This window comes from Hydractinia symbiolongicarpus, chromosome 7, assembly GCF_029227915.1.
Source record: "Hydractinia symbiolongicarpus strain clone_291-10 chromosome 7, HSymV2.1, whole genome shotgun sequence".
In the NCBI taxonomy this organism is placed as follows: domain Eukaryota; kingdom Metazoa; phylum Cnidaria; class Hydrozoa; order Anthoathecata; family Hydractiniidae; genus Hydractinia; species Hydractinia symbiolongicarpus.
Genome location: NC_079881.1, coordinates 21945753 through 21962797, shown reverse-complemented (window position 1 = coordinate 21962797; position 17045 = coordinate 21945753). Strand labels below are relative to the sequence as shown.

General features: G+C 34.0%; 1 protein-coding gene across 1 annotated transcript; it reads left to right on the top strand.

The window, feature by feature from the left end:
- Window positions 1-678: 678 nt before the first annotated feature.
- LOC130648985 (zinc finger MYND domain-containing protein 11-like) lies at window positions 679-10651 on the top strand. The gene is made up of 13 exons (XM_057455155.1): window positions 679-1101; window positions 2258-2413; window positions 2689-2778; window positions 3127-3219; window positions 3882-3969; window positions 4081-4136; window positions 4796-4873; window positions 5332-5391; window positions 5979-6043; window positions 6728-6866; window positions 7045-7879; window positions 8201-8460; window positions 9085-10651. Exons 1-13 carry the CDS (start codon window positions 811-813, stop codon window positions 9253-9255), a joined length of 2382 nt encoding a protein of 793 aa, XP_057311138.1. The 5' UTR covers window positions 679-810; the 3' UTR covers window positions 9256-10651.
- The last annotated feature ends 6394 nt before the right edge of the window (window positions 10652-17045 follow it).

Below are 17045 nucleotides of genomic sequence, written 5' to 3'. Positions count from 1 at the left end.
ATATTTTTTGCTGACTAAAATGTTTGCCGACTTTTTTAATACTGACCACACTTTTTTGCTGACATTTTTTTTCCGACGTAACTTTTTTCCGACTTTTTTTCCAACCACAACTTTGCCGTTTTTTCTTTCTTGTTGCTAATTTTTATCAGTTTATACAATTATTCTTTATTAGTGACTAAATTCAAAAATTTAGTTGGCAAAAATTGACTAAATTTTGTTCAAGTGACTAATATTTTGCCGACTTTATATTTTTGCCGACTAATTTTTTTAGCGACTTTTTTTACCGTTAAGTTAGGTGGTTATATCGAATAAATCATGGATATTTAATATATGTAGGGAATTTTTTTTGTCATTCTCACTCATATTTGGATACCCATAACATTACATTTAAAGCAAGATGATTTGTCTTGTTAATTGTTCTATGTTGATTTAGTCTTTACTGATCATAAACTTTTTTACCACCATTAGCCCGACTGTCATGTAAGTCACTAAGGTCAAAAACGAACAACCGTTTCGTAGCCCCTTTAATGAAAACTTAACAACTCAAATTCCGGCGGACTGCATTTTTTAATTGTATTTTTGAAATAAAAGCATGTCCGTCTGGAAAACTCCCGCGGTTTTCATACATATCCCGTGCGGCGGTAGGAGTCGCCATCTTCCATCAGCCTCGATATCGGTCAGAACTCAAATCGTAAACAAAGTGCAAATGCCCAAGCTACATGCTCATCTTCGGTACTGGAAAGAAAAACATGCTGAAGAATTGAAAGTTATTGTTACCTCTATTATTTTTTCACTTATACACTTAGAATAATGGTTGAACCCGAAGTGAGAAGGGCTTCCGATCCACGGGTTGCTAGGAAATTACATTTTGCTATAAAAAAGACATGTGAACAGAAGCAGGCGCCAATTTGTGAACGTATTTTTCGTGCACTGGCCATAGACAAGGTCCAGATAACCCGGTCGAGGCTTGAGATGCAGCTAAAAAATTCAGTTCATGATGGTGTTATATTAGAAAGCAACTCATCTGCACAGCGTGGAAAGAGTAGCAATGGCGAGGTGAAAGCCTCATACAGAGTGCCCAGTCTGGAGAATTTTTACGAGGTTTGTGTGGTAGATTCGTTCAGAATTATCAATAAAGATCAATTTTATTATCATCAGAGTCCATATTGGTGGTAATTGTGCGATAATATATTTGTATATTTTACCAATCCTACCCGTGACCTGCAGCCAGACATACATTCTAAACCAATTAGCTAGCTAGCTATCTATAGCTAACTCAAATAAGCTCAAAATCTAAATGCTTTCTTTGCATGTGAAAGCATTGTATTGTACGTTATTTAAAAGAGGTGTATATAATATCTGTATATTATAAAGCCCCCTGTGAACCAAATATTATAGGTGCAAGAGTAGGTAGTAAGGAGGAATTCATTTGAGTTTTTCCATTTTTTTTCCATGGATTTTTCTGCGGGTCTACGACTGGTTATGACTTGTGTTGTTCATTTTTACTGACATATATAATGTTTTAATTTCGCACTGAAAATAATTTACATGCGTACACAAATGCACTAGCAAAAATTACAAACAAACAAACCGCAATGGTATATGTGAATTAAAAGACTGACACTAAAACATTCACTGTTGAACAGAGAAAATAGTAATTGAGAAAAAACAGTTTAATTGCATTTTCAATCTGATATATATTCTGTGTTACTTTCAGGACGCGCACACAACTTATCTATATATCAGCAACCTTGATATCACCAGCCTTGATAAATATATAAATGGAAGAAACATGTAAAATTGAGTTCTCCATTTTGTAAACAGGACTGCATTTTGAATTAGACTAAAGTGGGTGAGGACCAATGCAGTTTCATGAAAAATATTTTTCTGTGGGGTGTGATAAAATGACTGTTTTGAGTCTATGAGGTGTGGTAAGATAATTAATTGCTGATTGCCCTTTGCTTTACTGTCAGAAATGACTTAAAATTTTTGTAGCTAAGTTCAGTCTATTCACATGAATTTATTTTCGCAGATGTTTAAAATGTAAATTTCCTTAAAAAATAAAAAAGCAACGTTTTGTGTGCCTCAGGGTTAAATTTATCATATTAAATATTGAACAATAACCTCAGTTAATAAAAGGCTGTATTATATCTTTTGCATACAGAACATAGGCTAACAAAGCCTTACCCCCAAAACAGTGTTCTTTATAAACAGTTTATATGTTTCTGAAAGCCACCTTTATGTGATTGTTTTACAGAACTATGAAGATGACGGACACGATTGGTATTGTTGGGTTTGTCATCGAGAAGGAGAAGTTTTTCTATGTTCACGTTGTCCTCGTGTTATCCATAAAAAATGTGCTGAAGTCACTGTTGAAGATATTTCAGAAGATTTTGTTTGCTACTGCTGCAAGGTAAGATTCGTTATAGTTGTCACCCATGTTACTTTTGATAACATCAACGAAAAAATGTTTTCTGTTTTGTTTTGAAAACATTGCTTTTTACTGTTTGGGAAAGGGGATTGATTGGCAAATTTAGCCTCTAACTTTTAATTATCTTTCCGAAATTGATTTAAACATCTGATTGACCAGCCTATCCTATGGTGTACTTTCTTTGCTCAACTTTCTTTTACAAGGCTACCAAAGGTTTGTTTTTTGTGAGAGAAATGCATTTAGCAAAATTTTTTTAGGATCTTGAATCAACTAAGCAATATGGAAAAAAGGAACTACAGGAATTGGCTACTATGTTGGGTTTTACAGTTGAGCGCATGAAAAGCAAGGTACTCTGGCTTGATTATCTTAATAACAAAATTAAGTGAATAAGTTAAAAGGACAAGCAGAAGAAAAAGAAGTTATATACAATGTTGATAGAAATATCTAATTGCAGATCTAATTTATGTAGATTCCTGATGTATATATTCTGAATGCAATTGTAGCAACTTTTTTTCAGTTCTTTTAACTATTGTCTTCGTGTGTTTATATCTTTCTGACTGTGTTTACTACGTTGAAGTGATTTCCTTATAGTCATAGAGTAGTAATTCTGAATTCAAGATTTGAATTTAAAAGAATTTAAATGTAAACAGATGTTTGCATTTATGCAAAAAAGTTATTTAAGTAATTTTATACAGTGTGAGGAATTGTGGACCAGTCCTACAGAAGAAGAAGAACCGACGTTCAAATTATTTATTTACAAAGACACAAATCTTATCGAGCTTGAGAAGGTAAGCTTAAGGTCTAAACAATAGTATTGCTGTGCTTGAAACTGAAGGCTTTTAGGTGAAGGTCTTTATTGATTATATGGTTTAAAAGAAACAAATCAAGTTTAATAATTTTACCAAAGTCAAGGGAAATAAATGTCGCAATTGACCCCTTCGAAAAATTTTTGTGTAAAAAAGGTCCTGAAATAGTATGTAAAGTTTTTATAAAACACCATCAATGACAAAAACCACATGAATCAGTTCAAAGAGTTGTTTGACTATTATTACTATGGGAACCTTAAGCAGAAAGGGTGAAATTTTTATAAACAAAATTTTGTAATATAAATATCCGCGAATAGTTTTAACATATTTTGAGGGGGTAAACTTTGCAATTAAGTTTTTTTTTAAATATTTTCGCATGGCCTAACTTTTGCAGTATCTAGAAATATTCCTGGCAAAATTTCTAGAGAGTTCCAAAAATGTCAGAAAACTCTTAAAAAATTGCAGAAATTGGTTCTTTTTTTGTTTGTTTGTTTCTCCAATAACCAGTGACTGAATTCAGTTTTTTAATAAGAGACATTCCATCGTATGCAACTTATTTTTTATAATCTCTTTCAACAGAGTCTGTGTTATGCATAGTAATTTTGACTTTTTTTATTAATCAACAATTTTTTTTATTCATGCAGAAAGTTCGTAGACGAGAATTTGACAGTCTTGCTAAATTTCACTATGAAATCGAATGGCTATTTCACAATGCCGTTATATTCTATGGAGGTAAGCTGCTATTGAAAATGTAGAGCTAAAGGTTTTTAATCTCGTAGTCATAAACAGGTATATAGACAAAATTTAACCACTTTGGCAAATTTATATTTTCTTTCTCCATAGGTGAAAATAAAATCACAAACTTAGCTCGAATGGTAGTTTTAGATGGACAAAATGAGGTATGCTAGTAGTAAATACTAGATTAGACCATTTTGTCAACATGTTTGTCCAATGATAATGCTATATTTAGGTACATATTAAAAGAGTGGAAAACCTTGAAAAATCACACAAATTTTAGCAAAAACACCAGAAACGCCACAATGGCAAAAAACCTTTGACCCTTTCAGTACACGTAATCTTAGTTGCTATTTTGAAAGAATATATAAAATGTGTAAGTTTAAACGTAGACTGAATTCGTCACAAGATCAAGTGATTTCAGGGCCGCCATCCCCACGCCGCCCCCCTCCCAAAAAAAAATTGTCAATTACTCTACCTTTTTCCAAAAATACAAGACTTTTCCACTACAAAAAGGTTGAATTGTTTTTTTTTTAAAAAAAGCATTCTCCAAATATAAAGTTTATTATATACTTTTAATTACTTAAGAGACCTAAAGTTTTAAAAAACGCAATGTGTTTTGTATTGTGCTTTCTAACGCAAGATAAAATGGCCTATAATATATTGATCTCCATTTTACTTGCAGCTTTCCTCTATTTATATTTATATACACATACCAGGACTGTCATGACTTACAACTTATATTTATTATTTATTTTATTTATGTAAACAGTTGTGTTGCACCTGTTTTCCATGGCATTAGAGATCGCTTATTGTTTTTTAGTTAAGTCAAATTGACATCTGCTCCGAGTGCTACATTCGTTCAAATGAACGCATGCATGATTGGTTCTGTTTGCCATGTGTACGTTTGTTTTATGTTTGTTTTATAAGCTGTGCAATTCTGAAAGAAGGATCTGCTCAACTGTCCTATTATCATTTACATGACCGAAATTTTGTTTTTATATGTGTGTTGTGCACATTCCATCACAACTTTTTAAACATGTGTGATAGTTTTACTCCATGACATAAGTATTTTAAGGGCAACATAAAATAAAATCCGAAATGACTTTCATTTCTCCTGAAACCCTGTATATATGCATTTCTGAAAACTAACAAAGGACTAATGAAATGCTCATTTCGCCCCTGACAAATATGTAAAGGCTGCTTAAAAAGGCCATTTCAAGCCGTCAATTCGAATCAAACCCAAAGCGCAACATTAGTTACAAATCAGGTGTTGCGTATGTCTTTTTCTTCTTGTACTGGAATTTCTTATTTTTTATTGCTGTTTTTGTTATTTTTGCTGTGTATTTACTTGTGTAGAAACCTCCACACCGAATTGTTTATGCGAAACTTGGAAGCGATCCACCATGGCCAGCAAAGGTAATTATTGATATGTTTGTAAATATTAATTGAAGTCTCTAAAAAATGCCATACTGCCTTTCAGACTAATTTTAAGAAACAGAGTTTTGCAAAGTTCGACAAGGTTTAGAAGGAAATTTTTTGTATTTCCCTAATTTATGAATTTTAGCATGCTGTAAATCATGCCTGGGAAACTTTCACATGGCCTTTAGACAAAATAAACGCCCTGAGAGATCACTCTTATGTTAGAAACGTTTGTAAGATATTTTTAAGGTTCCAGACCTTTTTTGATGTGAAGAAATAAAATTCCTATAAGATTATTCGATCAAGCAATCAACTGCGAAATTAGCTTTTACGAAATTCCACATGAAAACAGGAAAATTCTACGTTACCAGAGTTTTTACGCCTCCTAACACTCCTAAAAAAATATGATTGTAAAATGAGTGGGAACCCTGGTTACATGGACGCAGAAATTAATTCATTTAGTTTGTTAATTTTTCGCGAAATTGCGAATTTATGTTTTTTGTAAACATATTTTCTAACCACTAACATGTTAACATAGAAGTGAACTGTGTTTTTTTTTTATAATTTTTTATATATATTTCTAGTTGCTACGCGAAAATGAAGATAATACAATGGTCGACGTCAGATTTTTTGGCGCACCATACCAGAGGTACTACTGCTATGTTTTTGCTATATAATTTTATTTAACTTTTTCTTTTCCCTTTATTTCTGTCACTTATTCTACTTTATACTGCCTCGAGCAACGAATTTTTGGGGGAAAATTTAGCAGTTTTGACAAAAACCCGCCAATTTATTTGTTATTTAGCCGTCATCTAAATTTAAGTTCTGCCAATATTGTCAATTTTGATCAGTAAGAAAAAGATTTTTTAGGAAGTAGATTTTAGTATTTGACGGCGAGTGACTTCCTTTTATATAAGTTTGTGATTGTTATTGTAGAGTACTAATGCTGTTGTCCAAATTGTACAAAAAAATTCCCGCCAAAAATGATTTATTTTCGCTCCCACCACACTTAATTCTCGCCAAAACTGATTTATTTTCGCTCCCGCCACACTAAATTCCCACCGAAAGTAATTTATTTTTACACCCATCACACTAAATTCCAGCCAAAACTGATTTATTTTCGCTCCCGCCACACTAAATTCCCGCCAAAACTGATTTATTTTCGCTCCCGCCACACTAAATTCCCACCGAAAGTGATTTATTTTTACTCCCATCACACTAAATTCCCGCCAATAGTGATTTATTTTTATCGCGACAAAATTTCTTTCCGCCATATATTTTTCCACCAAAATTTCGTCGCTTAAGGTTCCTTTTAGTTTCTTTATTCTTTCAGAGCTTGGATTCCAGTTCGTAATATTTGGTCAATGGAAGATAAGCCAGCTAACAAAAAGCGATCGAAAGCATTGGTGCAATCAGAGAATGAGTTAAAGTTATACTTGCGTCTTTTGGCTAAAGCGAGAAAGCAAGCTAAGGTGGCAAACGTTTTTTTTTAGTTCGTTTATTCTCACAATTGAAAATAGAAGAATATGGGAATATTGGTACATTTGGGGAATATTTTTCAAGTTGGTTTTAAATGTTCATTGGTTTAAAACCATACAAGTTGTTAAAAAAAGTGAGAAAATAACAATGTATTTGTTACTGTCGATTTAGAATACAATAAGTAATTCCGATGATACGGCAACTGAAGAAGAAATTGACGACGAAGAGGAAGAATCTTTTACTCACGTTCAAAGGAAGCGACATAAATACGACAAAGAAGACGAAGATGACGAAGAACTAGCCGACGAAGAGGAGGAAGAAGAGATGGAAGACGACGACGACGATAACGATAGTGTGACGGAGTACAAATCAGCCAAGCGGAAAAAGAAAAAAGATAAAAACAAATCGAAAGAAGGGAAGAACAAGCGCGATAGAGGTGACCAAAAAGTAAAACCGCGCAAGTTAAAAGCAGAGAAAAAATTCCGAGAACTACAAGAAGCTAAACTGCTGGAATATAAAAAGCGGCAGCAAAGAATTAAGTCTACCACCAGAGAAGTGAAAGTCTCGCTTAACAGAGCTGACATAAATGACAATATTAGTAGCCATGATGACAGTGCGGACATGCAACTAGCGAAGCAAATAAAAATGACAGACGACTATAAAATGATTGAAAAACTACAAGAACGTGTGCGACAGTTGGAAAAGTCGCTCGATCAAGTAAAAAACGAATACGAAAATGCTCAGGCCGAACTTGAGTCCACCCGTGTTGATTTAGCGGCAGAAAAACAAAAGAGCAAACGATTACAAGAACAACTCGATAAAGGTCAGGAAATGAGTATTGAGAAACTTAAAAGTGATATGCAATTAAAGAAGCAGGATGATTTAGATGCGGCGGTTGAAGAGGAAAGAAAAAGAAACGAGATGGAATTCCAAGTACGATTAAATGAAGCTCTTGTCGATGAAAGACAACTTGCTGAAGCTAGAGTACAAGAGGCTGTAGAGAAAGGTAAGAAAAGAACTTAGGTAGGCGAGAAAAGAACTGAGGTAGGCAAGAAAAATGATGAGGTGGGCATGAAAGATTGTGTTTTGTTTTCTCTAAAGTCACCAAGGTTTTTATGTCACTAACAACGTTATGCAAACTTTACAAAAACGGTATTTAACTCTAAAAGATGTCGTCACTAGAATTGAAATAACGTAGAAAGGTGTCAGCAACAGTTTTAAGCATTTAAATTTTGTGAAAATAAAAAGGCGCGATATTTTAGGCGCAAATCGCACTTCATTTCTTTCATTTGCACGTTATCATTTTATTATAATTTTTGCTCACCAGAGCGGGCACAACTTGAAGGGAAAGCGAAATCGATAAGTCAACGCGATCGTGAAGAAATGCAACGCAACTTGGAGTTGTACAAATCACAAGCGGAGATAAAACACAACCACGCGATAGAGGAGACCGTACGAAAGCTGAAGATCGAAGCCGAAATGACGAAACGGGCGTTGCAAGAAAACATGAGGCGTGTACAGATGGACACGGAACGTATGGTAGCAGCTGCAAAGAAGAAATCGTGGTGTTCCAACTGCACAAAAGAGGTAAAAGCGATCCGAACGTCCTTCTCCGCAGTGCGGAATATTTGAATCGAATGGTATAAGCATTTAGTTTGGCTAGTGAAATTTATTGCTTATAACCAATCAAAGTAGATTTGATTTTTTTCTTAACAGGCCAATATGTTTAATTAGTTGTTCCTTGATTTTACCGTTCTACGCAAAATATTGTTTAGTGTAGGTCTTTGCAGATTGGGTCAGCGTAAGGAATGTTTGATATTGGTTGTGTATATTGGTTGTGTATTTGTTTTTGCTGTCTGTGCTGTTGCTTTTTAGTTCCATATCATGTGATAAGAACAAGAATGACATAGTGCTCCTACATACCAACTAACAGATTTTTATATAAAATAATTTTTTCAGGAAAACATTTTAAACATCGGGTTAAATCACGAAAAAAAAACCTCATGAAAAATTAACAATAAGTTTTTTGCTTTCATTGTTTCTTATCCTTTTAATTCTTTAGAAGTAAGTTTTTATATGTTGTGATAGAAAAAGCGTAAAAAGTACATTGGCTTTGCTAGTAAAGAAGCGAAAGTTTAGCCAAAAAATCTTCCTTTGAGGGAGATGCGGAGCATACATGTGTTCAACCATCTACTGTTTCTTTTGTTGTAGGCTTTCTATCATTGTTGCTGGAACACGAACTATTGTTCAATTGATTGCCAACGCATCCATTGGACTTCTCATCGTTACCAGTGCACACGTGAAATGATGTCCACCTGTCGCTCGTGTCAGCAAAGACAAAATTTTACAAGTAATCTCGCTGGCCAGGTGCCTCCGAAATAATGTTTTTCTCTGAAAAACTACGAGTTTTTTAACTAAAGTGTTGAAGTCCATGGTAAATGTGGTTTGTTACCACTAAGTGATTTCACAGTGGCGTAAGATGTAAATTGTGAGAAAATGTGTTGCTTCATTTCATTGTGTGAAAACAAACTGTCTGCGAATGCGTTTACGCTCAACTTTTACTATCCAACGTATCTTTAAATCATCCAGTTGTCTTCTTCTCTCGATGATTTAAACTGACATATTTTTTGTCTCGTTTATTTACTGATTTCCTTCTTGATGTCTTAGTTGCTCTCCTCCACATGTGCTGCTTTGTATAGCGAATTGTACATTCTTTTAACGTGGTTATTTTTGACTACATAGTATGTGAGTGTATGTATATATAAATATATATATATATCTATTTTTAGCATAATAAGTGTGACAGTTTAATATTATTTTTATTTCTCGTTACATTTTATTTATTTATTTTCTCAGCGCGTTCGTTAGTTGCCTGTAGTTTTTAGCAACTTTTAATGAAAAAGGTCTTCGCAGGCGACAACAACGGTGGATCACAAGACACGCCCCTCTCTTTTTGGTTATTGAAGTACTGCAATGTGAAATTCGAGTGTGTTTTGAATTTTGAATTTTTTGCCTCGCCCAGCATACGGTGGGCGGTGGTTTGTAATTTAATTTTCCATATTTTTAAAATATTTGCTATGATATTTTTAAAGCAAGTCTGTTTTTCCGACGAAAGATATCCGCAAACTTTCTGCAGCCCTTCTTGCATTTGGATGTGACGTCAAAGAGAACTTTTCCATCCCCAACTGCAGCTTCTACTTTTAATAGAATGTGGCAAAGAGAAAATATTTCCGCCATTTATCTCGCAAGATGTTTAGCTATACGCGTTCTTGTTTACAATCCACATATTTTTTCTTTCTTTTTTTACTTAAATTACCGGACCAGAATTTCACAACGTTATGTGGTTTTATATCTAATTTTTTTATTTATTTAATTCGTGTTTTCAAATTATATGTAAATATTTAGTAACAATTTTTTTTATTCTATGTAAGTGATTTTTGTTCACGTGACATTTTATTCTCCTCACCATTCCTCGCTCTTCAAACATGTCCAACATGTTTGTAGCATTCTTTATAAAAAAATTTTTTTTTTCACCTTCGCGGTAAGCTGCATAAATTTTGCCCAAACTATACCACCAATTTTCCCTATATCAATTTTTTGTCGTCGTTTGTCCTAGGTCTTAGTTTTGTTAGGTGGGGTATACATTTATTTATTAACACATAGTTTTAGATGTAGTATTCTTACTCCAAAGTTATATAATATGTTAACTGTAATATTGGAAGATAGGTTTTAGAGTTAGTAGAACATGCGTACAAATGTATATATAGTTTTAGTGTCATATTTTAACGTGTTTATTTTCTTGGTAACTACAATAATTAAGAAATGCCCTTACCAAAGTTTCTCACAAACATCACATGTTGTCTAAAAGCTGTCATTGGTTGAAATAATTTTCGCTACGTGAATCCAACATCAGTAAGAGAAAGAGACAAGACTGGCGTGATATTTCGACAAAATATCTAAAAATAGCCACGTTGCAGAAAGAAAATTGTTCCAACAACTGACTATTAATTTAAGTTGCCCGTGTAAAAATCTTTGGGAATTCGCCTGCCATACATATTTCTCACAACGCTATTTTGTGTACCATTTAGAAAAATCAATCGGTTTGCCCGTTATATGTATTCCGGGTAACGCTATTTCGTGCATATCTAGCACAAAGCAACAATTCAGCAGCCATTTTGAACCCAAAATTTTTTCTAGAGGTTTAATATTTTATTTAGTCCTTCCACAATGCTCAAAAAAAGAAAAAAAAAAAAAAAACATGATCATAAGATCGGTCTCTCATGTTTATCCATTTTGCTTTGGAAACTGAATTTAACGAAGTGGTCACACTTCCTAAAATCTCTTCACGTAAAAATAAAGATTGTAAAATCTACCAAATAGCCTAAAATTTTGACTTTTTTTTTCTTTAAAGTTTTTATTATTACGAATTCGTATTAAAAACGAACTCGTGTGTTTGTTAACAAAAGTTTTAATGTCTATTTTCAAAATTTCTTGAAAATTCGAGACGTTTTTTATATGTTTTTGACTGTTTTCTGATGTGAACCTACTAAATTCTTCCAAAACCCCTAAAATTGTTGAAAGTCACTGGAGTTCACTTCAAGCTTTTTACATAAGAAAATCAAAATTTTAACCAACCTGGTAATTTTTTATTTTTGTATTACTCTAAACCTATTGTTTATAACTCAAAAGCCTGGGCGCCGGGGGCGGGTTGCATTTACCCGCCCCGGCATTAGTAGGGTTAACCTAGGGAACAAACTCCACTTCATTCCTGATGTTATAGAAATATAGTCGTAATCTCTAAAAACAAAAGTAGGAAGGATTCTTGTTTGTCAGTCAGCATCAACTGCTTCAACCAATTTCGTTAAACTGGAAATCTAAATTCAAAGTAGCATTATTGTTGTCTCTTCCTGCCCTCTGGCTGTAACCACCTTACTCCAGGAAAAGTCGCGTCAACTAAATGCCCCTTATTAAAGTGTGCCGAAAATATCAAGGATGTTATAAAGGTTACCATCTTCGTCCCTAGGATCTTGTGGCGCCTGAGCCGTTGCCGCTATCAACTTCATCAACAAGGCAAAATGCCCTGGGAACGAGGTTGAAAAGTTACTTCAATCGTGAAAAAAACTAATGAAACAAAGACAGTTTTTCGTCAATTTTCAAACACGACTAAAGGGTGAAATCAAAAAATACTCACTAATCTGCAACCGCCAATGTCGCTACCTTTGTGCACACGTAAGCCAGTGGCATTTTTTAGCACGCCTTCCAGCTACATTCGAAATTATCCGCGTTGTTTTGTCATTTCACAACTTAATTTTTCCTTAGTTTATCTGGAGTTATTTTCCATAATTCACTGTCTTTTTCCAGATCTTATTCGTATGTTTTTTCAGTATTCTTACCTATTTTACCCTTTAATTTACTATTTTATTCTTTTCTACCTTTATACTGTTTATGTTTTATTTCTAAGCCTATAACAGGACAAACACTGATAACAGTTTCTTTATGTAAAATATTTTGTAAATATGTATTTAGAAACTCTTTACTTAACTTTAAATATTCGCGAATAAATAAATAAATAAATGCTTTGTCAATGATTGTAGTAAATTTTCAAGCTTTTGATGACGTCACAAAAATGTGCTGACGCAAGCAAAAATTTATTGCAGCGATATTGTTTCTTTTGTGACGTACTATAAATGTGCCAAAGTTTTATTCAATTTGAACAAGCCTATGAAAAGTTATTGAGGGGGGGGGGGGCGAAAACCCCGGACCCCATGCACAATTTCACCTCGGGGTAAAACCAACCCCATGCTTGTTCAGATTGTACTTAGTAGTCATATGCGTTTGCTGAGGTGATTTCACCTCGGGGTGATTTCACCCTGTCTCTAGCATAGGAGTGAGCTTTCACCCCGGGCGGAAATTCATGATTTCTGCATGTAATCACATTGCCCCGGGCAAAAAGCGTACGTATTAGGTGTATTAACAAAATGCAAAATGCAAAACTATGCTGAAGGAATGTTTTTCTATTGCTCACGTGTTTATATATTTTACTATTTGTTGAAAACGTTGTCGAGGAAATTCTGCTCGCATGTTCTACGTAAGTGATTTCATGAAAAGCTTTACTTTCAACCCTGGGGTGAACATACTCGCTTTTCACCCTGTGGTAAGTTGACCATGTAATTCAAATTTTTTTTCGCGTATTTGCCCCTCTTACATGTAACCATACCCTAAAATTATATTTTTTATCCTGATGCGCGTTCTTTTAAATACTTTTTTAACGTCAGTTCAGCTAAATCGTGTTAATAAAATTCATTTTTATAAGTTGTTATAGGCATTCTTAATGATTTCGCGATCGTTAGTTATGTTTCGTTAACTTCATGGAATAAACTATGTTACATACTGCCAGTGATACGTATGGCATTTTTTTGGCTTTCACACAAACCTGTGCGCGGTTAGTAGGTGGATAGAAAGGAGCTTACAACATTACCTTTAAATTCCATCGAAATCAAAAATCGTTGGTAATAGCAAAACCCAAATATGGTAGCCCGTTTTCTTTGTCCACACTGACAGTGTGGAGTTTTAAGATGAATGTCATGATTATTTGAATACGTTTTCTTAAAAAATAAGTGTTTGCAAGACAGATTATTTGTACTGCTTTTTTTTAAGATTGTACTTGGCTATTGTAGCGCAACCTTGGTTCATGGCATTAAGGTGTCATTCCGCTGTTACACCAGGTTGCGAAAATTCAACTAGTGATAAATATCCAGCGTTGTGATAAATATCCAGTCTAGTGATAAATATCCAGGCTAGTGATAATATCCAGACTAGTGATAAATATCCAGGCTAGTGATAAATATCCAGGCTAGTGATAATTATCCAGACTAGTGATAAATCTAAGGCTTCTTTTGAACACTTTTCTCGTCATCCTTCTATCCCTGCGTTGGCGAGGAAATTTAAATGACGTATTAAAAGTTTTACAACACAACCCCCTGATCAAGATAAAACCATATCATAAAATGTTAGTTTGACAGAGCGGCTATCATTCCATAACATCGTCAGGAAATACATACAAACTATAAAAGTAATTTCAACATTCTAAATGTTGCGGAGAACTAATTTGTATATTTCTTAAATGACGCATTAATTGGTGGAATTATGATTAGCAGGATTGAGCTACAAAAGATGTTAGTTTTACACACAATCAATAAGCAAATGCGTCGTCTATGGATATCTCGTTTTTTTAGTAACTCAATCTACCCTGCAGAATCAAAGAATTTTCCTGTCAATTTTTTCTTGCCATAAGAAAAGAACAAATCTAAAACATTTGGAACTTGGATTTTATAACTTCTCTTTTGGTGCGTACTTTTCTCTCACAAATCAAATGAACAAATATCACAATAATTTGTTCATCCTATCTGTTACAGCTACTTCCGACTGCTGTCGCAACTGCTATATCTATAAGTCGACGGATTATGTCGGAGATTAAAAAAAACTTAAGCTTAATTTCCAAAGGATTACGATAGATTCTCTACCTGCAGCTTTTGTATATAATATGCTTTGTTGTTTGTCATAACAACATGCGAAGTGATCGTTGAAAAATTAGATTAATTGACCTGCTTGCAGCCTTGTTGTATGATAGATGTTTCTAGTAAGGAAGGTCATTAAATAAAACAGTACTTCGGACAGGGACATATACTATACGTCTGTATTATGCAAATTCATAGCTAAAATGAAAGCTTTGAATACACTAAAAACGATATTTTGCAGGTCCATGATTGATAGCAGGAAACGGAGGTGTTATTCTAAGCGAACAAAAATTACTAAGGGAAGTATATATATATATGTGGTGCTATATGCATTGCTAAATGGAAGATTTCATAGCATAACAAATACATCTCTTCCTGGTAAATACCTGCAAGCGCTGTAATGAGTGAAAAGCTGGATAGCTAATAACATTATTTTATACACACGAGACTAAATACTAGTAGTGAGTGAAAACTGTTACACGTGAGTAATTTTCCATGTTCGTGTCACATTTTTGGAAACGTGACTTCATAGTGCACAAAACAAATAAACTATCAATCAATCTCCACTGATTTTCATCATTAAGCTCCCACAAACAGCTTCCATAACTCATCATAAAACTGATTGCTGCACATCAGAAGCACTTGGAAATTATAAATGATTCATCATTAACATCATTGTGACCTCAAAAGCTGTATGAATTAAACCTGGAGAAGATAACCACGCATTGTGACTTACAAAATGACCTAACATAAAAATTTGCATGAATTTGCATGAATTTGCAATTTGCAAACTTACCAAAAACACTCTTTCAAGGAAGAGATGGGGCTGGCTGAGAAGGGTGGTGGGGGTGGGTTGTTAGGGAATTTTAAAAAGTGTCCGTATGATGAAATCCCAACTGTTTGTGTGTACATAGCACGCGTCATTACATACATCTCACATATAATCCCATTCTGCACAGACTTTAACAAATTCCATCGAAATAATAATAACACATTTTATTTATTTATTTATTTATTTTTTGTTCTTTTAGTATTGTAGCACCTAATAGAGTGGAAAGTTCACACAATTCTTGTGGAAAGTTCAAACAAATGTAACGTGCAGGTTTTGTTGATAAAACGTAATCCGTTGAAACTTAATAAATAGATGAAAGTTTTGATAACAACATCTTAAATGCAGTGGTAAGAAAAAGCAGAAAGGTCTGGAAATCAGGTTGTTCGATGCAGAATTTAATGGATGTATGCTGTTGAAATTTTGTCATTGAAACACAATAATCACTCTTCTTAATAAGCTAACTCTTCTGTCTAAGGATTTTTCTATTTTTCTGTTAGGTGCAACATTCTTTCCAGGATTTTTAGGTTACGCCTTTAACAAAAACACATCCTGGGGACGAGGTTAGTATTATTTCAAGGATTAACCGAATCACCTCAGGTTTTTGTTGTTAATGGCGTGCTGTCGTCATTAGAATTAAGTTTGAATGCGATCTTGTTACGTATTTTTGGGTCAACTTGATAATCATGTCATCTCAGATAATTCTGTTGTTAGATAGAAAGAGACAAAAACCTTTTGCATAAATACGTTATCGAGCAAATCTGCGGTGGTGATGATTAAAAGTCTTACTTACAATAAGAATTGATGATAGAGCCTCAACTTTCGATGTTGACAATGTCATACTTTTATGGAGTTAATGTATTGTGCCAAAAAAGAATTATCACACAAAAGCGACGGAAATTTTTTGTGATAAGGAAATATTTTAGTACTAAAAAAATCAAATTCCATAAAAGTACAAAATTTTTAAATAATAGCGAAAATGCTTTTTTACTAATGCTTAGTCTAGCAACAATCTCGTCCCCAGGAATTTTTTCCGATTGCAATGGGCACGAGGTTGATCCAACAATAAGACATGAAGGTGAGAAATCCTTTTCTTCCTTTTCTATCTGCTTTTACCACTTCTGTCGAGGTAGGCATGTTCTGAATATGTTCCTAACTTTGGCGCATTCTGCCCCAAATTTTTCTATAAACTCGTTCTTATATAAAACAAAATTGTGTTGCACACAATACAGAAATGCAGAAGAAACAGCAACCTCGAATCCAGGGCCTGTAGCGTTTTTTGGTATTCATCCTCATATCAAAAAACGCTACAGGCCCTGGGATCGAGGTTGCTGTAGCGAAAAATATTATCGAAGCTTAAACGATCGTAAAATTTAAATTATGGACATAAATTCAAAACAAAACGAATGTTCTCACAAACTTTGTCTTCCGGTAAAAATACTTAACACAAAATTCTTTTCAAAGGACGACATTTAAAACACTTCTATTTTTGGCCATCAAACGCCTCATTTTGACATTGTCAAATCCAAGTTGAAAAGTTGAAAATTATCGATTGTAATAAAGTAAAAATAAGTTTTTAAATATACAGTGCGTGATAATATATAAAAAAATTTTGAGCTTGAAAATATTTAATTGAGTCTATCTCTATAATAATAGCCGTCGTCTGTCTGTATCTGCGCGGACCCCCACGCTGAGTTAGAGAATCATGTTCAGCGGAAACACGAATATCAAATGCGATATATTTTTATCCACTTTGTTGCGACGGGTAAATATAAAGGACGGGCGAACCCGTAGACTTTTCCACGGGCAACGACTAGTTCGATTTG